Source organism: Heterodontus francisci, chromosome 27 (genome assembly GCF_036365525.1).
Source record: "Heterodontus francisci isolate sHetFra1 chromosome 27, sHetFra1.hap1, whole genome shotgun sequence".
Lineage (NCBI taxonomy): Eukaryota > Metazoa > Chordata > Chondrichthyes > Heterodontiformes > Heterodontidae > Heterodontus > Heterodontus francisci.
In genome coordinates this window covers 74,980,269-75,005,305 of record NC_090397.1, presented here as the reverse complement: position 1 = coordinate 75,005,305, position 25,037 = coordinate 74,980,269, and the positions used below count along the sequence as shown (strand labels likewise).

The 25,037-nt window shown below is 45.3% G+C and overlaps 1 protein-coding gene across 1 annotated transcript in view; it reads right to left on the bottom strand.

The window, feature by feature from the left end:
• Nucleotides 1-25,037, bottom strand: part of LOC137384960 (protein piccolo-like) — a 631,016-nt gene that overhangs the window by 179,476 nt on the left and 426,503 nt on the right. Inside the window, exon 21 of the mRNA XM_068059672.1 lies at nucleotides 15,025-15,205. Coding sequence (XP_067915773.1) covers nucleotides 15,025-15,205 — 181 coding nt within the window. The remainder of the gene's footprint in view (nucleotides 1-15,024; nucleotides 15,206-25,037) is intronic.

Sequence of the window (25,037 nt, the reverse complement as noted above, 5' to 3'; positions counted from 1 at the left end):
AGGTCACAGAATAGCTGACTAGAAGGTCATGGATAAAGCAAACAATATGTTAATGGCGTGTCGAAAGACAAAGCATTAGTACAGATAGGGTGTTAATGGACTGTAAATTGAACAGCTGCAAGTACAAACATGAAAAAAAGTGGGTAAGCAAACTGAACAAACTAAGATGAAATAAAATAAAATAAACACAAAAAAAATAAAAAATAAAAAAATAACTAAAGATAAAAGTAAAATGGGGGGCCCGTCATGCTCTGAAATTATTGAACTCAGTGTTCAATCCGGCAGGCTGTAGTGTGCCTAATCGGTAAATGAGATGATGTTCCTTGAGCTTGCATTGATGTTCACTGGAACACTGCAGCAATCCCAGGACAGAGATGTGAGCATGAGAGCAGGGGGGAGTGTTGAAATGGCAAACAACCGGAAGCTCAGGGTCCTGCTTGCGGACTGAGCGGAGATGTTCCGCAAAGCATTCACCCAGTCTGCGTTTGGTCTCCCCAGTGTAGAGGAGACCACATTGTGAGCAGCGAATACAATATCCTACATTGAAAGAAGTACAAGTAAATCACTGCTTCACCTGAAAGGAGTGTTTGGGTCCTGGGATAGTGAGGAGAGAGGAGGTAAATGGGCAGGTATTACACCTCCTGCGACTGCAGGGGCAGGTGCCGTGGGAAGAGGGCGAGGTGGTGGGGGTAATGGAGGAGTGGACCAGGGTGTTGCGGAGGGAACGATCCCTTCGGAATGCTGACAGGGGAAAACATTTCTTGTTTTGATTTCAGATTTCCAGTATCCACAGTATTTTGCTTTTATTTTAGTGTTTAATTCACGGCCACTTCTCTTCCAGGAATGCCTACCTTGAAGAAGTTCTGCTCTTCTCTCCGACGGGATTTTCATTTGTCCCTTTTAACTTGTTTACCTTCATTGCTTTCTATTTCCCTCCTGGTGTTTGATAAAGTGTCTACCAAGACCCGTTTTCACAGCCACATCTCCTTCCTCAGTGACTGTCTCCGGCTCCAACTTATTCCACGTGGATTCCAACTGAAGTTTTATCCTTCATGTTTTGAATCCACAAAGGATTACAGGTATCTCCGAGAAATACAACATTCCTCGGACTGCTATCCTTGCCTCATCCTGAGATCCACACTCAGTGCCATGCACCGCTACATGTACACACTGAACCTCTCTCTCCAGAAGCACCGCCTCACCTTATCTCAAAGCTATTCTACTCCGCAGTTTCATTTCATCCTTCGTCTCATCCGATGCATTAACAAAAAACTTTTTTTCTTCCTTTCAGGTGTCAAGGAACGCAAGCTCCAGCAGCTGATGGGGACGAATGCTCCTCCAGATCCTTCTTCCGCTTCACTTCCCTCTGACCCCCACCCCTTCTGATCTGACCCCTTGCCGTGTATTCACTATACACTCTGACCTTTCCCTCTCTGATGCTGAACGTTCTGTACTCAGCAAAGGTCTCAGTTTTATCCCCTTACGCCCCCACCTCAATGAATTTCGCGCTTGGCATGACGTTGAGCTCTTCTTCCGTCACCTCCACCTCCGGGCTCTCTTCTTTGATCAGGAGTCCTCCCCCCGACCAGTAGACCCATTCATCTGCCTCCAGCATTCTCCCTCTACCTGGACCCCTCCTCCTGGCCTCTTACCCGCTCTTGATCTTTTCATTGAAAACTGTCGGCGAGACATTGGTCATCTCAACTTCTCCGCCCCCCTCACTCACTCTAACCTGTCTTCCTCTGAACTTGCCGCACTCCGTTCCCTCAGGTCTAACCATCAAACCTGCCGACAAGGGTGGTGCTGTTGTTGTCTGGCGTACCGACCTCTACCTTGCAGAGGCTCAGCGCCAACCCTCAGACACTTCTACCTCCCTATGGACCAAGCCAAAAGACTTGCAGGTTGGTAGGTAAATTGGCCATTATAAATTGCCCCTAGTATAAGTAGGTGGTAGGGAAATATAGGGACAGGTGGGGATGTGGTAGGAATATGGGATTAGTGTAGGATTAGTATATATGGGTGGTTGATGGTCGGCACAGACTCGGTGGGCCGAAGGGCCTGTTTCAGTACTGTATCTCTAAACTAAACTAAATAAACTAAATGACCCCACCACCGAACATCAAGCTACTGTCCACAGGACTGTCACTGACCTCATCTCCTCCGGAGAAATTCCCTCTACAGCTTCCAACCTCATAGTCCCGCAACCCCGGACTGCCCGCTTCTACCTCCTTCCCAAAATCCACAAACAGGACTGTCCCGGCAGACCCATTGCTGTCAGCCTGCTCCTGCCCCACTGAACTTGTTTCTTCCTATCTTGACCCTATCTTTTCTCCGCTGGTCCAGTCTCTTCCCACCTACATCCGTGACTCTTCTGATGCCCTACGTCATTTTGACAATTTCCAGTTTCCTGGCCCCAACCGCCTCCTCTTCACTATTGACATCCAATCTCTCTACACCTCCATCCCCCACCAGGACGGTTTGAAGGCTCTCCGCTTCTTCCTGGAATAGAGGCCCAACCAGTCCCCACCCACCACCACCCTCCTCTGCCTGGCTGAACTTGTTCTCACATTGAACAATTTCTCCTTCAACTCCACTCACTTCCTTCAAGTATGTTGCTATGGGTACCCAATGGGTCCTAGTTATGCCTGTCTTTTTGTGGGATATGTCGAACATTCCTTGTTCCAGCCCTACTCAGGACCCCTCCCCCAACTCTTTTTCTGGTACATTGATGACTGCATTGGTGCCGTTTCCTGCTCCTGCCCCGAACTGGAAAACTTTATCAACTTTGCTTCTAATTTCCACCGTTCTCTCACCTTTGCATGGTCCATCTCCAACACTTCTGTTCCCTTCCTTGACTTCTCTGTTTCCATCTCTGGGGATAGGCTGTCTACTAATATTCATTATAAGCCCACCGACTCTCACAGCTACCTCGACTACACTGCTTCACACCCTGCCTCCTGTAAGGACTCCATTCTATTCTTCCAGTTTCTCCGTCTCCGACACATCTGCTCTGATGATGCTACCTTCCATGTCCCTTTTTCCTCAACCGAGGATTCCCCCCCCACTGTGGTTGACAGGGCCCTCAACTGTGCCCAGCCCATTTCCCGCACCTCTACCCTCACCCCTTCCCCTCCCTCCCAGAACCGCGACAGGGTTCCCCTTGTCCTCACTTTCCACCCCAAAGGATCATCCTCCACCATTTCCGCCACCTCCAGCTTGATGCCACTACCAAACGCATCTTCCCCTCCCTTCCCCTGTCAGCATTCCGAAGGGATCGTTCCCTCCGCGACACCCTTGGTTTACAGTCTAATGCAAAAGACAGCACCTCCTACAGTGCAGGACTCCCTCTGTACGGTACTGGGAGTGTCAACCTAGCAAGACAAATACTATTCCTGACCAAAGCAGCAATACAAGAGCCTGCTTTCCGCCAATGCCTCCCAGTTAGACCAGAGGAGATTGTCAGAAATACAGAACATGAGTTGCTCTCATGAGTGAGTCTCAAAGTGAGTTCACTTTGGAAGTAGTAACAGCAATGCAGAGTACTGGGCTAATGGGAAGATTCTTGGTAGTGTAGATGAGCAGAGAGATCTTGGTGTCCAGGTACATAAATCCCTGAAAGTTGCTACCCAGGTTAATAGGGCTGTTAAGAAGGCATATGGTGTGTTAGCTTTTATTAGTAGGGGGATCGAGTTTCGGAGCCACGAGGTCATGATGCAGCTGTACAGAACTCTGGTGAGGCCGCACCTTGAGTATTGCGTGCAGTTCTGGTCACCGCATTATAGGAAGGATGTGGAAGCTTTGGAAAGGGTGCAGAGGAGATTTACTAGGATGTTGCCTGGTATGGAAGGAAGGTCTTACGAGGAAAGGCTGAGGGACTTGGGGTTGTTTTCGTTAGAGAGAAGCAGGAGGAGAGGTGACTTAATAGAGAAATACAAGATAATCAGAGGGTTAGATAGGGTGGATAGTGAGAGTCTTTTTCCTCGGATGATGATGGCAAACACGAGGGGACATAGCTTTAAGTTGAGGGGTGAAAGATATAGGACAGATGTCAGAGGTAGTTTCTTTACGCAGAGAGTAGTAGGGGCGTGGAACGCCCTGCCTGCAACAGTAGTAGACTTGCCAACTTTAAGGGCATTTAAGTGGTCATTGGATAGACATATGGATGAAAATGGAATAGTGTAGGTCAGATGATCGGCGCAACATCGAGGGCCGAAGGGCCTGTACTGCGCTGTAATGTTCTAATTCTAATTCTAATTCTAATTTTATTTTCTTCCCCCACCTTAAGAACCACATTGCCTCCACTTGCATGAAGATATTGGACTCCCTATTCATCGTTAATAGGCAGAAAATTGAGAATTATTAGCTCTAAAAGTCCTTGACCATGTGATTCCAGCAGTATGTTCAGGTCTGGGCCTGTTGTCTGGCCCTTCCTTCACACTCCTGCTGGATAAATAGTGGGAGTGCAAATTGCTTATTGACAATCACTAGTCAAAGCAGGGTTTTTCTTTACACAATGATACAACCTGTGTTATAACCGCACAGAACAATAAGGTAATTGGAAAAGGCCCTGAGCTGGGCTGGATGAGTACAAAGGGATATGGACTGCACTGTTTTTATTTGTTCTTATCTCGAATGCTCTTACTTAATACAGTAAAATCAGAAAAAATACAATTATCTTAGTGAAAAGTTGACAGATTATGGAATTATCAAATATGATAGCAACAGCAATGTGGTGTAAACAACAGTTTGTTTTGTGGCTCCTTTGCCTTGTGTTATGATCATCTGGTTCATGGTTCAGAATATAATTTTCTAAAGGTAACTTTTAATTCAGGATAGGCAGTGGCACAGTGGTATTATCACTGGACTAGTAACCCAGGGATCCAGGGTATTGCTCTGGGGACATGGGTTCAAATCCCACCACAGCAGAAGGTGGAATTTGAATTTAATTAATAAATCTGGAATTAAAAGCTAGTCTAATGATGGCCATGATTAGATTGTCGATTGTTGTAAAAACCCATCTTGCTCACTAATGTCCTTTAGGGAAGGAAATCTGCTGTCCTTAGCTGGTCTGGCCGACATGTGACTCCAGACCCACAGCAATGTGGTTAACTCTTACATGCCCTCTGAAATGGCCTAGCAAGCCACTCAGTTGTATCTGACCACTACGAAGACAATAAAAAGGAATGAAACTGGACGGACCACCCGGCATCGACCGAGGCACCAGAAACGACAACGACAAACCCAGCCTCGTCAACCCTGCAAATCCCTCCTTACTAATATCTGGGGGCTTGTGTCAAAATTGAGAGAGCTGTCCCACAGACTAGTCAAGCAACAGCCTGACATAGTCATACTCACGGAATCATACCTTACAGACAATATCCCAGACACTGCCATCACCATCCCTGGGTGTGTCCTGTCCTACTGGCAGGACAGACTCACAAAAGGTGGTGGCACGGTGGTATACAGGAGGGAGGGAGTTGCCCTGGGAGTCCTCAACATCGACTCCGGACCCCTTGAAGTCTCATGGCATCAGGTCAAACATGGGCAAGGTAACCTCCTACTGATTATCACCTACCGCCCTCCCTCAACTGATGACTCAGTACTCCTCCATGTTGAACACAACTTGGAGGAAGCACTGAGGGTGGCAAGGGCACAAAATGTACTCTGGGTGGGGGGACTTCAATGTCCATCACCAAGAGTGGCTTGGTAGCACCACTACTGACCGAGCTGGCCGAGTCCTCAAGGACATAGCTGCTAAACTGTGTCTGCAGCAAGTGGTGAGGGAACCAACACGAGGGAAAAGCATACTTGACCTCGTCCTCACCAATCTGCCTGCCGCAGATGCTTCTGTCCATGACTGTATTGGTAGGAGTGACCACCACACAGTCCTTGTGGAGACGAAGTCCCGCCTTCACTTTGAGAATACCATCCATCGTGTTGTGTGGCACTACCACCGTGCTAAATGGGATAGATTTCGAACAGATCTAGCAATGCAAAACTGGTCATCCATGAGGCGCTGTGGGCCATCAGCAGCAGCAGAATTGTACTCAACCACAATCTGTAACCTCATGGCCCGGCATATCCCCCACTCTACCATTACCATCAAGATAGGAGACCAACCCTGGTTCAATGAAGAGTGCAGGAGGGCATACCAGGAGCAGCACCAGGCATATCTCAAAATGAGGTGTCAACCTGGTGAAGCGACAACACAGGACAATCTGCGTGCCAAACTGTGTAAGCAGCATGCGATAGACAGAGCTAAGCGATCCCATAACCAACGGATCAGATCTAAATTCTGCAGTCCTGCCACATTCAGCTGTGAATGGTGGTGGACAATTAAACTAACTGGAGGAGGTGGCTCCACAAATATCCCCATCCTCAATGATGGGGGAGCCCAGCACATCAGTGCAAAAGATAAGGCTGAAGCATTTGCAACAATCTTCAGCCAGAAGTGCCGAGTTGATGATCCATCTCGGCCTCCTCCTGAAGTTGCCAGCATCACAGATGCCAGACTTCAGCCAATTCGATTCACTCCGTGTGATATCAAGAAACGACTGAAGGCACTGGATACTGCAAAAGCTATGGGCCCAGATAATATTCCGGCAATAGTACTGAAGACCTGTGCTCCAGAACTTGCCGCGTCCCTAGCCAAGCTGTTCCGGTACAGCTACAACACTGGCATCTATCCTGCAATGTGGAAAATTGCCCAGGTATGTCCTGTACACAAAAAGCAGGACAAGTCCAACCCGGCCAATTACCGCCCCATCAGCCTACTCTCTATCATCAGTAAAGTGATGGAAGGTGTCATCAACAGTGCCATCAAGCGGCACTTCACAGAATCACAGAATAATACAGTGCAGAAGAGGCCCTTCAGCCCATCGAGTCTGCACCGATGCATTAAAACACCTGACCTGTCAACCTAATCCCATTTGCCAGCACTTGGCCCATAGCCTTGAATGTTATGACGTGCCAAGCGCTCATCCAGGTACCTTTTAAAGGACGTGAGGCAACCCGCCTCTGCCACCCTCCCAGGCAGGGCATTCCAGACCGTCACCACCCTCTGGGTAAAAAAGTTCGTCCTCAAATCCCCCTTAAACCTCCCGCCCCTCATCTTAAACTTGTGATCCCTCGTAACTGACCCTTCAACTAAGGTGAACAGCTGCTCCCTATCCACCCTGTCCATGCCCCTCATAATCTTGGACACCTCGATCAGGTCACCTCTCAGTCTTCTCCGCTCCAGTGAAAACAACCCAAGCCTATCCTTCATAGCTTAAATGTTCCATCCCAGGCAACATCCTGGTGAATCGCCTCTGCACCCCCTCCAATGCAATCACATCCTTCCTATAATGTGGCGACCAGAATTGCACACAGTACTCCAGCTGTGGCCTTACCAAAGTTCTATACAACTCCAACATGACCTCCCTGCTTTTGTAATCTATGCCTCGATTGATAAAGGCAAGTGTCCCATATGCCTTTTTCACCACCCTATTAACCTGCCCTTCTGCCTTCAGAGATCTATGGACAAACATGCCAAGGTCCCTTTGTTTCTCGGAACTTCCCAGTGTCAGGCCATTCATTGAATACTTCCGTGTCACATTACTCCTTCCAAAGTGTATCACCTCACACTTTTCAGGGTTAAATTCCATCTGCCACTTTTCTGCCCATTTGACCATCCCGTCTATATCTTCCTGTAACCTAAGACACTCCACCTCACTGTTAACCACACGGCCAATCTTTGTGTCATCCGCAAACTTACTGATCCGACTCCCCACATAGTCATCTATGTCGTTAATATAAATGACAAACAATAGGGGACCCAGCACAGATCCCTGTGGTACGCCACTGGACACTGGCTTCCAGTCACTAAAACAGCCGTCTGTCATCACTCTCTGTCTCCTACAGCTAAGCCAATTTTGAATCCACCTTATCAAGTTACCTTATATCCCATGTGCATTTGCTTTCTTGATAAGTCTCCCATGTGGGACCTTGTCAAAGGCTTTGCTGAAATCCATGTAAACTACATCAACTGCACTACCCTCATCTACACACCTGGTCACATGCTCAAAAAAATCAATCAAATTTCACTTGCTTAGCAATAACCTGCTCAGTGATGCTCAGTTTGGGTTCCACCAGGGCCACTCAGCTCCTGACCTCATTTCGGCCTTGGTTCAAACATAGACAAAACAGCTGAACTCAAGAGGTGAGGTGAGAGTGACTGCCCTTGACATCAAGGCAGCATTTGACCGAGTATGGCTTCAAGGAGCCCTAGCAGAACTGGAGTCAATGGGAATCAGGGGGAAAACCCTCTGCTGGTTGGAGTCATACCGAGCGCAAAGGATGATGGTTGTGATTGTTGGAGGCCAATCATCTGAGCTCCAGGACATCACTGCAGGAGTTCCTCAGGGTAGTGTCCTAGGCCCAACCATCTTCAGCTGCTTCATCAATGACCTTCCTTCAATCATAAGGTCAGAAGTGGGGATGTTTGCTGATGATTGCACAATGTTCAGCACCATTCGTGACTCCTCAGATACTGAAACAGTCTGTGTAGAAATGCAGCAAGACCTGGACAATATCCAGGCTTGGGCTGATAAGTGGCAAGTAACATTCGTGCCACACAAGTGCCAGGCAATGACCATCTCCAACAAGAGAGAATCTAGCCATCTCCTCTTGACATTCAACAGCATTACCATCACTGAATCCCCCACTATCAACATCCTCGGGACTACCATTGACCAGAAACTGAACTGGAGTAGCCATATAAATACCGTGCCTACAAGAGCAGGTCAGAGGCTAGGAATCCTGAGGCGAGTAACTCACCTCCTGACCCACCAAAGCCTGTCCACCATCTACAAGGCACCAGTCGGAGTGTGATGGAATACTCTCCACTTGCCTGGATGGGTGCAGCTCCAACAACACTCAAGAAGCTCGACAACATCCAGGACAAAGCGGCCCGCTTGATTGGCACCCGATCCACAAACATTCACTCCCTCCACCACCGACGCACAGTGGCAGCAGTGTGTACCATCTACAAGATACTCTGCAGCAATGCACCAAGGCTCCTTAGACAGCACCTTCCAAACCCACGACCTCTACCAACTAGAAGGACAAGGGCAGCAAATGCATGGGAACACCATCACCTGCAAGTTCCCCTCCAAGTCACACACCATCCTGACTTGGAACGATATATCTGTTCCTTCACTGTCGTTGGGTCAAAATCCTGGAACTCCCTTCCTAACAACACTGTGAGTGTACCTACCTCACATGGACTGCAGCAGTTCAAGAAGGCAGCTCACCACCACCTTCTCAAGGGCAAATAGGGATGGGCAATAAATGCTGACCTGGCCAGCAACGCCCACATCCCTGAATGAATAAAAAAAAAATTGACCAATGAAAACAGAGGTTTAAGAAGCTGGCAAACAAACAGAGGGTGATTCCAAATCAAAGGGAAGCCCATGTTTATTTTGTAAGGTTATACTGGGAACTGTGAAGACCCTGCACAATGGGAACCCCTCTTAACTTGTTGATGGAGAAAGTGGGCTGGATTTTATCAGCCCCCCGATGTGCAGGCTCAAGGCAGAGGAGGCCTGTAAAATATTTCCGGGAGAGGCCTGCCAGAGGTCTCGACGCCGGGAGGACTCCACCCCATACTACCGCCGATGGCAAGGCCGCATGACGGCCCCTCCCCCCGCCGCTCAGCAATGGGGACCTAATTAAAATATGTTAATTAATTTAAATTACTTGTATAATGACCTACCTTGTAGCGACGGCCATCCTGCTCCGATATTCAGGCCGGCTGCTGGAACTCCCACACCTTCGGATTGCCATTCGGAGATCCGAGGCGGAACACTGGTGGGGAGGGGGAGGAGTGAAGTTTTCAGGGTGGAGTGGGGAAGGAATAGCAAAAACTAACGTAATTGGCAAAGGTGGGAAGGGGTTGAAGGTGAAAGTAAAGAAAGTTTGGAGGGGGCGATCAGGATCAAGAGTTTACTTTTTGGAGGGGGAGAGTACAAAAATTAAACTGAGTAGTCATTGGGTGGGGGGGGGGGGGGTGGGCGGTGGAGAGGGGATTGGAACAGGGAATAAATGTGTAATTTTATTTTTTAAAATGCTGTGACTTTAAAAATGCAAATGATGCGAAAGGGCCTGAAGCCTTTTAAAAATGGCACCAGTGCCAGTGTGGTGCTGTTGTCGGGGACGGTGCGCCTACCGCTTCTCTGCCATCGGGGGAGGGCGTTCTGCCCCCTCCATGTAAATGAGCCACCGCGCTAAATATCACAGCGGCTCAGCGGCAAATCTCGCGCAGACGCTGTGCCATTTTTGAGGCAAGCTGTAAAAATTCAGCCCAGTGTGTCTGCAGCTCCCTCACTCAGTTTAAATTATTCATCTGATTTCCCAGATCAAAGAGAAGATTTGGAGTTGGAAATAATTAGTTTTAGTTGCTATCTGCGACATCCAACGTGTACCACATTGCTATGGAGATAAATGACGCAATGGGGTGTCTGTTGGTTTCTTGATCTGTTTGCTTGCTGACACAGTGGACTGCATTTTAAAAGCCCAACGCTGAAATAGGCAGCGGGAGGAAACATTTTCAGCCCGCGCACACGGGGCCCACGTTCCAGAACCACTGCAATTCCCAATGCAGCAGCTCATTAGCATGGCTAGGGTGGTCGCTCACGCCCCTCAATGACGTGGACCGGGTGGGCGAGCCGTCCCTGACCACGGCGTCTGTTTCCCTGAATGGAGATTCGAAGGCGCGGCAATACCAGGCGCCGGAATGAAGATCCAAACCTGCTGGCAGAATTGCTGCGGCCTGCATATTAATTAAAGGTAAGTACCCATTGCATGTTATAACGCAGGTCCCGTCGCCAAGCGGTGGGGTGGCTGCCACGGGGCCTCAGCACCGCCACCGAGATCGGGACGGGCCCTGCCAGCATAAGGGTCGGTGGCATCATCCATTGCCATCTTCATGCCTCCACTGCCACCATTCCCAGCATTGAGGACACTTGAAAATCCAGTCCAGTCAGTCAGTTGGTTTTTGGAAGTCAGTTGGACTCAGGAGCGAAGAGGCCACCTGGAACCAGGGGTGTTTCTGTTTTGGGTAAGGCTCAAGCTGGGAAGCCCAGATCCAGGAGATCTGATGTCTGAAAACAGCTGAGAAAGTAAGGAAATAGAAGTGAATTCCTAAGAGCTGTTGCACACCTTGGATTGGTCACAAAAATGAACAAACACCAAGATCCCGTAATGAATAGGGGAATTTTGGGGGTGAAAATGCAGCAAGGCCTGGACAATATCCAGGCTTGGGCAAATAAGTGGCAAGTAGCATTCGTGCCACACAAGTACCAGGCAATGACCATCTCCAACAAGAGAGAATCTAACCATCTCCCCTTGACATTCAATGGCATTACCATCACTGAATCTCCCACTATCAATATCCTGGGGGTTACCATTGACCAGAAACTGAACTGGAGTAGCCATATAAATGCTGTGGCTACAAGAGCAGGTCAGAGGCTCGGAATCCTGCGGCGAGTAACTCACCTCCTGACTCCCCAAAGCCTGTCCACCATCTACAAGGCACAAGTCAGGAGTGTGATGGAATACTCTCCACTTGCCTGGATGGGTGCAGGTCCAACAACATTCAAGAATCTCGACACCATCCAGGACAAAGCAGCCCGCTTGATTGGCACCCCATCGCCAAACATTCACTCCCTCCATCACCGACACTCAGTGGCAGCCGTGTGTACCATTTACAAGATGCACTGCAGCAATGCACCAAGGCTCCTTCGACAGCACCTTCCAAACTGCAACCTCTACCACCTAGAAGGACAAGGGCAGCAGATGCATGGGAACACCACCACCTGCAAGTTCCCCTCCAAGCCACACACCATATATATCTGTGTTCCTTCACTGTTGCTGGGTCATAATCCCGGAACTCCCTTCGTAACAGCACTGTGGGTGTACATAGACATAGAAAATAGGAGCAGGAGTAGGCCTTTCGGCCCTTCGAGCCTGCTCCGCCATTCATTATGATCACAGCCGATCATCCAACTTAGTAACCTGTTCCTGCTTTCCCCCCATATCCTTTGATCCCTTTCACCCCAAGAGCTATATCTAACTCCTTCTTGAAAACATACAATGTTTTGGCCTCAACTGCTTTCTGTGGTAGCGAATTCCACAGGTTCACCACTCTCTGGGTGAAGAAATGTCTCCTCATCTCAGTCCTGAAAGGTTTACCCCGTATCGTTAGACTATGCCCCCTGGTTCTGGACTCCCCCACCATCGGGAACATCCTTCCTGCATCTACCCTGTCAATTCCTGTTAGAAATTTATTGGTACCTACCCTACATGGACTGTCGTGGTTCAAGAAGGCAGCTCACCACCACTTTCTCAAGGGCAATTAGGGATGGGTAATAAATGCTGACTTAGCCAACGACACCCACATCGCAGGAACAAATATAAAACTAACAGTCAAACAGGAGATTCTGTTGAGATTTAGAGTTTGAAGTATACGTTTTCACATTCTGTTGAGATTTTAAATTAACATTTTAAATGTTTCCAAATTGTAGTATTAAGATAGTAGTGTTTTGCTTTATTTGACTTTTGCACAGGTAAGTTTTTTGTTTAAAACATGAAATCTTGTGGCGTAATTCAGCAATAACTGGAAATTCAATTTTCTATTTTTAAAAGATAACTGTCCCGAATGTGATCGTAACACTTGCTTATCATAAGATTGTTAATAAATCAATTCAGCCATCCAGACCAGATCCCTCAAATTACTCAGTCAGACAACACCAACAAGCTGAAAGATGTCTTGATGTGTTTGCAACCAAACAACATTTTATTTCCATGGCAACTCAAAGCAACTTGCTTGGCCTTGTGCTCCAATGCCCAAAAATGTATCCCAGAATCTTGTTTACTGCAATATTACATTTAAGTCTGGAAAAATTTAAAAAACATGAAGGCAACTATTTCTGTTTCAGACATTTACATTCAATCGGCTACTGAATGCTGGAACCACAAAGTATACTTTTTGTAGTTCTGGAATGAGGGTGCTCCTCATTGCTCGGCAATGTACCTTCCTCTACTTGCCAGTCTTCTTCAAAGAACAAAGAACAGTACAGCACAGGAACAGGCCATTCGGCCCTCCAAGCCTGCGCCGATCTTGATGCCTGCCTAAACTAAAACCTTCTGCACTTCCGGGGTCCGTATCCCTCTATTCCCATCCTATTCATGTATTTGTCAAGATGCCTCTTAAACGTCGCTATCGTACCTGCTTCCACCACCTCCCCCGGCAGCAAGTTCCAGGCACTCACCACCCTTTGTGTGAAGAACTTGCCTTGCACATCCCCTCTAAACTTTGCCCCTCGCACCTTAAACCTATGTCCCCTAGTAACTGACTCTTCCACCCTAGGAAAAAGCTTCTGATTATCCACTCTGTCCATGCCGCTCATAACTTTGTAAACCTCTATCATGTCGCCCCTCCACCTCCGTCGCTCCAGTGAAAACAATCCGAGTTTATCCAACCTCTCCTCATAGCTAATGCCCTCCAGACCAGGCAACATCCTGGTAAACCTCCTCTGTACCCTCTCCAAAGCCTCCACGTCGTTCTGGTAGTGTGGCGACCAGAATTGCACGCAATATTCTAAGTGTGGCCTAACTAAAGTTCTGTACAGCTGCAGCATGACTTGCCAATTTTTATACTCTATGCCCCGGCCGATGAAGGCAAGCATGCCATATGCCTTCTTGACTACCTTATCCACCTGCGTTGCCACTTCCAGTGACCTGTGGACCTGTACGCCCAGATCTCTCTGCCTGTCAATACTCCTAAGGGTTCTGCCATTTACTGTATACTTCCCACCTGCATTAGACCTTCCAAAATGCATTACCTCCCATTTGTCCGGATTAAACTCCATCTGCCATTTCTCTGCCCAAGTCTCCAACCGATCTATATCCTGCTGTATTCTCTGACAATCCTCATCACTATCCGCAACTCCTCCAACCTTTGTGTCATCCGCAAACTTACTAATCAGACCCAGCTACATTTTCCTCCAAATCATTTATATATACTACAAACAGAAAAGGTCCCAGCACTGATCCCTGCGGAATGCCACTCGTCACATCCCTCCATTCAGAAAAGCACCCTTCCACTGCTACCCTCTGTCTTCTATGACAGAGCCAGTTCTGTATCCATCTTGCCAGCTCACCTCTGATCCCGTGTGACTTCACCTTTTGTACCAGTCTGCCATCAGGGACCTTGTCAAAGGCTTTACTGAAGTCCATATAGATAACATCCACTGCCCTTCCTTCATCAATCATCTTTGTCACTTCCTCAAAAAACTCAATCAAATTAGTGAGACACGACCTCCCCTTCACAAAACCATGCTGCCACTCGCTAAAAGGTTTGTTTGTTTCCAAATGGGAGTAAATCCTGTCCCGAAGAATCCTCTCTAATAATTTCCCGACCACCGACTTAAGGCTCCCCAGGCCTATAATTTCCTGGATTATCCTTGCCACCCTTCTTAAACAAAGGAACAACATTGGCTATTCGCCAGTCCTCTGGGACCTCACCTGTAGCCAATGAGGATGCAAAGATTTCTGTCAAGGCCCCAGCAATTTCTTCCCTTGCCTCCCTTAGTATTCTGAGGTAGATCCCATCAGGCCCTGGGGACTTATCTACCTTAATGCTTTGCAAGACACACAACACCTCCTCCTTTTTGATAATGAGATGACTGAGACTATCTACACTCCCTTCCCTAGGCTCATCATCCACCATGTCCTTCTCTTTGGTGAATACTGATGCAAAGTACTCATTTAGTACCTTGCCCATTTCCTCTGGCTCCACACATAGATTCCCTTCTCTGTCTCTAAATATTCCCTAAATATTTTTTGGTACAGCAACAAATGAAAGAGAAAGACTCTTTCTCCTTTGCAGTGGCATAAAATATAAATACATGAGATGACCAGAGGCATCAGCAAAGAAGGAATTGCTTAAGCACTTCAGAGAAATATGGAAAGAGTGTCACATACCCTTCGATGGATCTGGGAAGATACCATGGCTCCGACTCTTGATAACTGATGGTTTTGGCGACTGCTGGCTGCTTTGACCAGAATGGGACCTTGCATGGTCAATATTTTCTGCTTGTTCCTTTAGTGGATACCACCTCAGTGTGTTATCAAAGTGTGAGGTATTAGACAAGTCAATCAGCGCCTTAGAAAGAAAAAGATGACAAAGGTTCAAAAAAATAAACTAACTTGAATTTATGGAGATTAATTTATAATCAGAGCCTAATGGAATTCATTATATTTATCGAAAGGATGTAATTAAAGATGAAGCCAAGAATATAAAAATGACTTTTATTGAGAAGGCAATTTGATCACTGATGACATTTAGAAAGTGCCATTCCACAGCTGTGCATTTTTCTTATAACATTGTGTTTCCATGAGTGTATGGTATATGTTCTGAAAATGTACCTGCAGTTGTTTAAGTGGAGAGGCTTGAAATGATAGTCAATCAAATGAAAACTCAGACCTGTACTGTCAATCTGCATCTCAGATAAGCATGTGGTGACTGGGAAGCCAAATGTTTCAGTGAAACTGCCATGAGGAGGCAATTTAAAATAAATATCCTATAATTTCAGCAGGAAAAGCATTATTGCCACTGCAATGTTTGAATGAACCAGACAGAATGAAGATATGATAAAGTTGCAGTTTTGCTTCTCTTGATGCATTTGAAGGTTTGTATTAAATTCAAATCAAATCAACTGTGACCCTTGTCTAATTTCTCATTCCTTTCTCCTTGAGGGGAGCATTTCATTTCAATTACGATAATTTATTTGCTGACATTTAATTACATCAGTTACAGGCGAAGAAGAAGCAAACAGACATCCATTTCGCTAGAATGAAATCCACAAGTAATAAGAACATCTGGATTTCCTACTTCCACTTTGCAGCAAAATTACAGAGTGGAAATCTACAGTAGTTAGGGGGAAAGACTGGAGATGATCTTGGCTTAAACCAAGCTGAAATTGGATTCTTTTAAATTTTGTTCAACTTATGGTTTTTGTCCTTTGTACACCATACAATTTTCCATCTTAGAGGTGAAAGAAACCTGCATCCAGGGCTGTCAGTGCTACATATTGTAATGAGGTTTATTTATGTAGTGTATTGTTCAACTTAGCAGTTGGCAGGAAAAAAGACAGAAGCGCAAGGAGAGAACCAACTGTGTAACAGCCCCAACAACCAATTTTATCTGCAGCACCTGTGGAAGAGTTTGTCACTCTAGAATTGGCCTTTATAGCCACTCCAGGCACGGCTTCACAAACCACTGACCACCTCCAAGCGCTTACCCATTGTCTCTCGAGACAAGGAGGCCAAAGAAGTATTGTCCATTCATTGTTCATTTAGTATGTTGTGTATTGTTTATTTGAGGCCACAGTGCATGCTTGGTGTAGCATGTGCAGTGTGCCACTAGAGGGAGTCGATAATAAAGGTTCAGTTTACAGCAGCAATACAGAAGGTAGGGCTTCCAGAGATCTCCAATGTGAGACCTTACAATTTATATACAATAGTCAGCAGGCTGTATTGCCACTTTATGCTAGATTCTAGCTTTCAAATACATACAGAGTCACAGTATTGCTTCTGTAATCAGTATTAGATAGCTAATTTTATTCAGTTACTACACAATGAACTGATAGAGCACAGTGACCTCCAATCTGTGAAAGATACAGCTGTAACAATACCATTACCCTCTACCTCTGGCCCATTGACTCTCACAATAAGAAGTGAGATCGCTCCCACCCAGATTTTTTCTATCGATGTCCTGACTGAGGTTGATACTGATGAAATGAACTTCCAACATATCCCTATGTGCCATGGTAGGCCAATCAACTAGCTAAATGGCTGTCCTAAGATATGAGCCTATCTCTATTATCACTGTCCTGCTTCACAGTTGCTGATGTGAAATTAAGAGAACAACAATAATTTGTATTTATATAGCACCTTTAATATAGTAAAACATCCCAAGGTACTTCACATGAGTATATTAAATAAAATGTGACACAAGAGGATATCACAGCTGTGCTGAAGGAGGGCACTATGGAGGACTCGAGCAGTGAGGCAATATGGGCAGAACTCAGAAATAGGAAGGGTGCGGTAACAATGTTGGGGCTGTACTACAGGCCTCCCAACAGCGAGCGTGAGATAGAGGTACAAATATGTAAACAGATTATGGAAAGATGTAGGAGCAACAGGGTGGTGGTGATAGGAGATTTTAATTGACTGGGATTCACTTAGTGTTAGTGGTCCAGATGGAGCAGAATTTGTAAGGAGCATCCAGGAGGGTTTTCTAGAGCAGTATGTAAATAGTCCAACTCGGGAAGGGGCCATACTGGACCTGGTGTTGGGGAATGAGCCCGGCCAGGTGGTTGAAGTTTCAGTCGGGGACTACTTTGGGAATAGTGATCGCAATTCTGTAAGTTTTAGAATACTCATGGACAAAGACGAGAGTGGTCCCAAATGAAGAGTGCTAAATTGGAGGAAGGCCAACTATACCAAAATTCGGCAGGAGCTGGGGAATGTAGATTGGGAGCAGCTGTTTGAAGGTAAATCCACATTTGATATGTGGGAGGCTTTTAAAGAGAGGTTGATTAGTGTGCAGGAGAGACATGTTCCTGTGAAAATGAGGGATAGAAATGGCAAGATTAGGGAACCATGGATGACAGGTGAAATTGTGAGACTAGCTAAGAGGAAAAAGGAAGCATACATAAGGACTAGGAGGCTGAAGAAAGACGAAGCTTTGAAAGAATATCGGGAATGTAGGACCAATCTGAAACGAGGAATTAAGAGGGCTAAAAGGGGTCATGAAATATCTTTAGCAAACAGGGTTAAGGAAAATCCCAAAGCCTTTTATTCATATATAAGGAGAAAGAGGGTAACTAGAGAAAGGATTGGCCCACTCAAGGACAAAGGAGGAAAGTTATGCGTGGACTCAGAGAAAATGGGTGAGATTCTAAATGAGTACTTTGCATCGGTATTCACCGAGGAGAGGGACATGACGGATGTTGAGGTTAGGGACGGATGTTTGATTACTCTCGGTCAACTCGGCATAAGGAGGGAGGGAGTGTTGGGTATTCTAAAAGGCATTAAGGTGGACAAGTCCCCAGGTCCGGATGGGATCTATCCCAGGTTACTGAGGGAAGCGAGAGAGGAAATAGCTGGGGCCTTGACAGATATCTTTGCAGCATCCTTAAACACGGGTGAGGTCCCGGAGGACTGGAGAATTGCTAATGTTGTCCCCTTGTTTAAGAAGGGTAGCAGGAAAAATCCAGGTAATTATCGACCGGTGAGCCTGACGTCAGTGGTAGGGAAGCTGCTGGAGAAGATACTGAGGGATAGGATCTATTCCCATTTGGAAGAAAATGGGCTTATCAGTGATAGGCAACATGGTTTTGTGCAGGGAAGGTCATGTCTTACCAACTTAATCGAATTCTTTGAGGAAGTGACAAAGTTGATTGATGAGGGAAGGGCTGTAGATGTCATATACATGGACTTCAGTAAGGCATTTGATAAGGTTCCCCATGGTAGGCTGATGGAGAAAGTGAAGTCGCATGGGGTCCAGGGTGTACTAGCTAGATGGATAAAGAACTGGCTGGGCAACAGGAGACAGAGAGTAGCAGTGGAAGGGAGTTTCTCAAAATGGAGACGTGTGACCAGTGGTGTTCCACAGGCATCCGTGCTGGGACCACTGTTGTTTCTGATATACATAAATGATTTGAAGGAAAGTATAGGTGGTCTGATTAGCAAGTTTGCAGACGACACTAAGATTGGTGGAGTAGCAGATAGTGAAGGGGACTGTCAGAGAATACAGCAGAATATAAATAGATTGGAGAGTTGGGCAGAAAAATGGCAGATGGAGTTCAATCAGGGCAAATGCGAGGTGATGCATTTTGGAAGATCCAATTCAAGAGTGAATTATACAGTAAATGGAAAAGTCCTGGGGAAAATTGATGTACAGAGAGACTTGGGTGTTCAGGTCCATTGTTCCCTGAAGGTGGCAACGCAGGTCAATAGAGTGGTCAAGAAGGCATACGGCATGCTTTCCTTCATCGGACGGGGTATTGAGTACAAGAGTTGGCAGGTCACGTTACAGTTGTATAGGAGTTTGGTTCGGCCACATTTGGAATACTGCGTGCAGTTCTGGTCGCCACATTATCAAAAGGATGTAGATGCTTTGGAGAGGGTGCAGAGGAGGTTCACCAGGATGTTGCCTGGTATGGAGGGCGCCAGCTATGAAGAGAGGTTGAGCAGATTAGGATTATTTTCATTAGAAAGACGGAGGTTGAGGGGGGACCTGATTGAGGTATACAAAATCATGAGAGGTATAGACAGGGTGGATAGCAAGAAGCTTTTTCCCAGAGTGGGGGATTCAAATACTAGGGGTCACGAGTTCAAAGTGAGAGGGGAAAAGTTTAGGGGGGATATGCGTGGAAAGTTCTTTACGCAGAGGGTGGTGGTTGCCTGGAACACGTTGCCAGCGGAGGTGGTAGACGCGGGCACGATAGCGTCTTTTAAGATATATCTAGACAGATACATGAATGGGCAGGAAGCAAAGAGATACAGACCCTAAGAAAATAGGCGACATGTTTAGATAGAGGATCTGGATCGGCGCAGGCTTGGAGGGCCGAAGGGCCTGTTCCTGTGCTGTAATTTTCTTTGTTTGTTCTTTGTTAAGCCACAGAGAGAGATATCAGGAGAGGAGACCAAAAGCTTGGTGAAAAATGTAGGCTTTAAGGAGTGTCTTAAAGGAGGAGAGAGAAGTAGAGAGCTGGAGAGGTTTAGGGAGGGAATTCCAGAGCTGAGGGTCTCAGCAGCTGAAAGGCACGGCCGCCAACAGTGGAACAAATAAAATCGGGATGCTCAACAGGCCAGAGTTGGAGCACAACATACAGAGCCAAAAAAACTCACAGAATCATAAAATTGTTACAGCGCAGAATGAGGCTATTCGGCCCATCATGTCTGCACAGGCTCTCTAAATGAGCAATTCACTTAGTGCCATTCCCCCATCGTCCCCCCGTAACCCTGAACATTCTTCCTTTTAATATAACAGTCTAATTCCCTTTTGAATGCCTCGATTGAACCTGCGTCCACCACACTCTCAGGTAGCGCATTCCAGACCTTAACCACTCACTGCGTGAAAACGTTTTTCCTCATATCACTTTTGCTTCTCTTACCTATTACTTTAAATCTGTGACCTCTCGTTCTCGATCCTTCCACGAGTGGAAACAGTTTCTCTCTATCTAGTCTGTCTAAACCCCTCATGATTTTGAATACCTCTATCAAATCACCTCTCAGCCTTCTCTTCTCTAAGGAACACAGTCCCAACTTCTCCAATCTATCTTCATAACTGAAGTTCCTAATCCTTGGAACCATTCTAGTGAATCTTTTCTGCATCCTCTCTAACACCTTCATATCCTGCCTAAAGTGTGACACGCAGAACTGGACGCAGTACTGCAGCTGAGGCCGAACTAGTGTCTTATACAAGTTCAACATAACTTCCCTGCTCTTGTACTCTCGGCCCCTATTAATAAAGCCCAGGATACTGTATGCATTATTAACTACTCTCTCAACCTGTCTTGCCACCTTCAATGACTTATGCACATATACACCCAGGTCCCTCTGCTCCTGCACCCCCTTTAGAATTGTACTCTTTATTCAATATTGTCTCTCCCTGTTCTTCTCATCAAAATGAATCACTTCACATTTCCCTGCATTGAACGTCATCTGCCACCTGTCCTCCCATTCCACCAACATCTCTGTCCTTTTGAAGTTCTACACTATCCTCCTCACAGTTCACAATGCTTCCAAGTTTTGTATCATCTGCAAACTTTGAAATTATGCCCTGTACACCAAGGTCTAATCATTAATATATATCAGGAAAAATAAGGGTCCCAACACTGATCCCTGGGGAACTCCACTACAAACCTTCCTCCAGCCCGAAATAAATCCATTAACCAGTACTCTTTGTTTCCTGTCACTCACCCAAGTCTGTATCCATGTTGCTACTGTCCCGTTTATTCCACGGACTATAACTTTGCTCACAAGTCTGTTGTGTGGCACTGTATCAAATGCCTTTTGGAAGAGTCCATGTACTCTACATCAGCTGCATTACCCTCGTCAACCCTCTCTGTTACCTCTTCAAAAAACTCCAGCAAGTTAGTTAAACATGATTTTCCCTTAAGAAATCCATGCTTGCTTTCCTTAATTAACTCACATTTGTTCATGTGACTATTAATTTTGTCCCGAAATATTGTTTCTGGAGGTTTCCCCACCACCGAAGTTAAACTGATTGGCCTGTAGTTTCTGGGCTTATCTTTACACTCTTTTTTGAACAAGGGTGTAACATTTGCAATTCTCCAATCCTCTGGCACCACCCCTGAGTCTACAGAAGACTGAAAAATGATGGCCAGTGCCTCCATAATTTCCACTCTCACTTCCCTCGGTATCCTTGATGCATCTCATCCGGTCCTGGTGCCTTATTCACTTTAAATACGGACAGCATATCCAATACCTCCTCTTTATCAATTGTAAATCCTTCTATTGTCTGCATTACCTCCTCTTTCACCATTGTATGGGTTGCATCTTTCTTAGATGCAAAGAATTCATTTAATAGTTCAGCTATGCCCTTTGTCTCCATGCACAACTCCCCTTTTTGGTCCCTAATCTTTTCCATTTACAACCGTTTTACCACTTTGGGATTCCCTTTAATGATACCTGCCAGTTTCTTTTCATACTCTCTCTTTGCTTCCCTTATTTGCTTTTCCATTTCCCCTCTGAACTTTTTATTGTTATGACTGACTGCTCCAGTCAAATTCCCTAATCAAAATATACGATTCTGATTGTGGTGGGAGAAATGCACTGTTAATTCAATTCCATTTACTAAAACCTTAGCATTCAAGGCGCTCTCTGGTGGAAACCTCATATCTTTCCTCAGCAAGAGAGATTGGGTTGCTCCTGTGTCCCTGAATATAATAATAGGTTTAAGTGCCTCACTTACTGGATACTGAGTTACTCTCCGCTTTGACAAAAAAATCATTATAACTCTCAGGTATTTTAATCTTACCCTCTACACTGCTTTTAGTTTTAGTATCTGGTTTCACATTCACAGCTGTCGTTAAAGCTATAGCCTGGTCTGCTATACTCTCAGTCAGAGTCTTTTCCTCTGCACTAACTTTGCGTACCCTAACACGTCCTATGGATTTACCTCGCAATTTCCAGCACTCTGAACGAAGATGACTTGTTTTGTTGCAATGATAACACTTTGGCTTGTGAACCTCACTTTTACCCTCAGCACCTTCCTTTCTGACCTGAGGAGGTGATCCTGGGGCATTCCCAGCTGTTCCTTCTTGTCCCCGGCTACTTGCCTTCCTTTCACTCTCCCACTTTTCATCCTTCTTGGGTTTATGCGGGTGACAGATGAAAGAGGTTGGTTTATTCACAAGCTCAAAATCATCAGCAATCTCTGCTGCTTGTCTAGCTTTCAAAACTTTCAGGTTATCTATATGAATTCTCACTACCGAAGGAATGGAGTTTTTAAACTCTTCTAAGAGAATCGATTCTCAAAGGTTCTCATATGTGGTTTCTATCTTTAATGCCTGTATCCAACAGTCAAAATTCAGAAGTTCCTAAACTTCTGACGGTAAGCTTCAGGGTCTAACCCATACGCAGCAAGAATAGCCTTTTTTGCCATCTCAGTCTGCAGAAGCCTCTCATGAGCTCTGTCTACCAGCCTGCCCTGCATGAGCAATGTCCAGCTTTCTTTTGGCCATTTCATCTGTTTGGCTATTTTTTCAAAAGATATGAAAAATGCCTCTACGTCCCTTTCCTCGAACTTAGGAACAGCCTATATAAACTTAAACAACTTCTCGCTGGGTCCTGATCTAAACTCCGATTCTTCCTGACCAGAATTTTCCCTGGATTCAAGACTACCCTTTTGTCTTAGTTCCATCTCTTTCAATTTAAATTCCCTCTCTTCTCTTTCACTTTCTCTCAGAAATGGTCTCTCTTTCCCCCTTGCCTCTTTTTCCAATTCAAATTTTCTTAATTCTTTTTCTGTCTCAGGTTTTTTCATTTTTAACTGAATCCTAGCCAATACCACTGCATCACTCTCAGACCTACTACCTTCAGGTCTCTCATATTCTCTTTCTTGTTCTTCGTGTTGCCCTTCATCAGTATCATCATCATCATCATCTTCTTCTATTAATTCCAGATGTTCTGCTACTATGTCAATTATCTCTGCGTTTTTGGCACCTGTTTTTAATTCCAATCCCAATTTCATTGCCAAATCTTTTAATTTGTTCTTAGTTAAAGTTATCAAGTCACTCAGGGAAACATTCTGCTTTCCCAAAAACTCTGCTACAACCACTAATGCCAATAACAATGGTATAGACTGTACCTTATTATACAAGAGACCTGGTTCTTTTAATTTATTTGTAATTGGTGTCAGATTTAGATCCCAACAATAGAGTTTCCAATTGCTATGATCCCAGACTCAAGAGCAAATAATATGATGCCAAATGCAGGATCCCAATTTAAATGTTATTCCAGAGATGAGTAGTTACTATGATTCCAAATGCGAGCCCTCCAAATTTGTCTGATTCTGATCCCCAACAAGCCCCCAATTAATATGTTATGACCGAACACTCCAGTCAAAGCCCCCAATCAAAATATACAATTCTGATTGTGGTGGGAGAAACACACTGTTAATTCAATCCCATCCCTCCACAGATCACTTAACATATCATTTAAAACGTTCCAAATTAAAGAAAGACCCAGTCAAATTGTACCATCTATTAACCCCTTAATGACACTAACCAAACCAGGTGTCTTTAAAACAACAAATTAACTGGTTAATTCGAAAAACTAAATTCTTAAACAATATGGAGATTGCTACGTTTGAGCTCCTGCTTGCTGTCATGGTCCTGTAATTTTTTTTTGGAATATGCGGTTTGCCTTTATGGCTTGCAAGGGGTCAGTATTGCTTTAAAAGCTGGCAAGCCTTAGGAGTTATAGGAAGGTGCATTTTCGTTGCCTTAGAAACAGTCATTTGGCGACTGCGATTCAAAGGGTGCATTCTTGATACCACAGAAACAGCAACTGGGAGTGAGCCTGATGCGATACATTTGTTTCAATTCAGTTTGAACTGGCTTTTCGTGAGACAGTTTGTCCGAACAGAACACACTGACAGAAGACACAGATAGCTGTGATGAGCACATCTGAAAAACAGCTCTCTACCATTTAAATTGAGGGAATAGGATTTTAGTCTGTTTATTATTATCTCTGAAAATTCTAAGAAAAAGTAAAGCCAAAACAAAGGTCTCTGGTAATTTAAATTGAAGAAAGGGAAGTTAGACTGTGACAATCTTTTATCCCTCAAAAACTCTAAAGTTAGAGTTGAAAGTGTTTGCAAGTCGCTAACTGTTGAAATTCGCTGAAGAAGGAAAGCAACATCCTCCGAGGACTTCAAGCAACATCCCGTGAGAACATCAAGCAACATTGGACTGTAAATTTGCAAGGACTCTAATTTTTTCTATTTTAAATGTTGTTTATATCTTCATAGTGTTTAAGAATTTAGTTCTTCTAATTAAAGGGTTAATTTGTTGATTTAAAGACACCTGGTTTGGTTAGCCTCATTCAGTGGTTAATAGATGGTACAATTTGATTGGGTCTTTCTTTAATTTGGAACGTTTTAAATGATATGTTAGGTGATCTGTGGAATGACGGGATTGAATTAACAGTTCGTTGGTCCCACCACAATCAGAATTGTAAATTTTGATTGGGGGCTTTGACATGAGCAGTCAGTCGTAACATTGATAATTTCTTACCCAGCTCACTAAACTCTTTATGCAGGACCACATTCCTCTTCCTACCTGTGTCATTGATACCAATGTGGACCATGACTGCTGGTTGTTCACCCTTCCCCCTCATAGAGGACTGTCTGGCAGTCATCCAATCCCTCTCTTCCTGCACACTCTTAAGCTATAGGT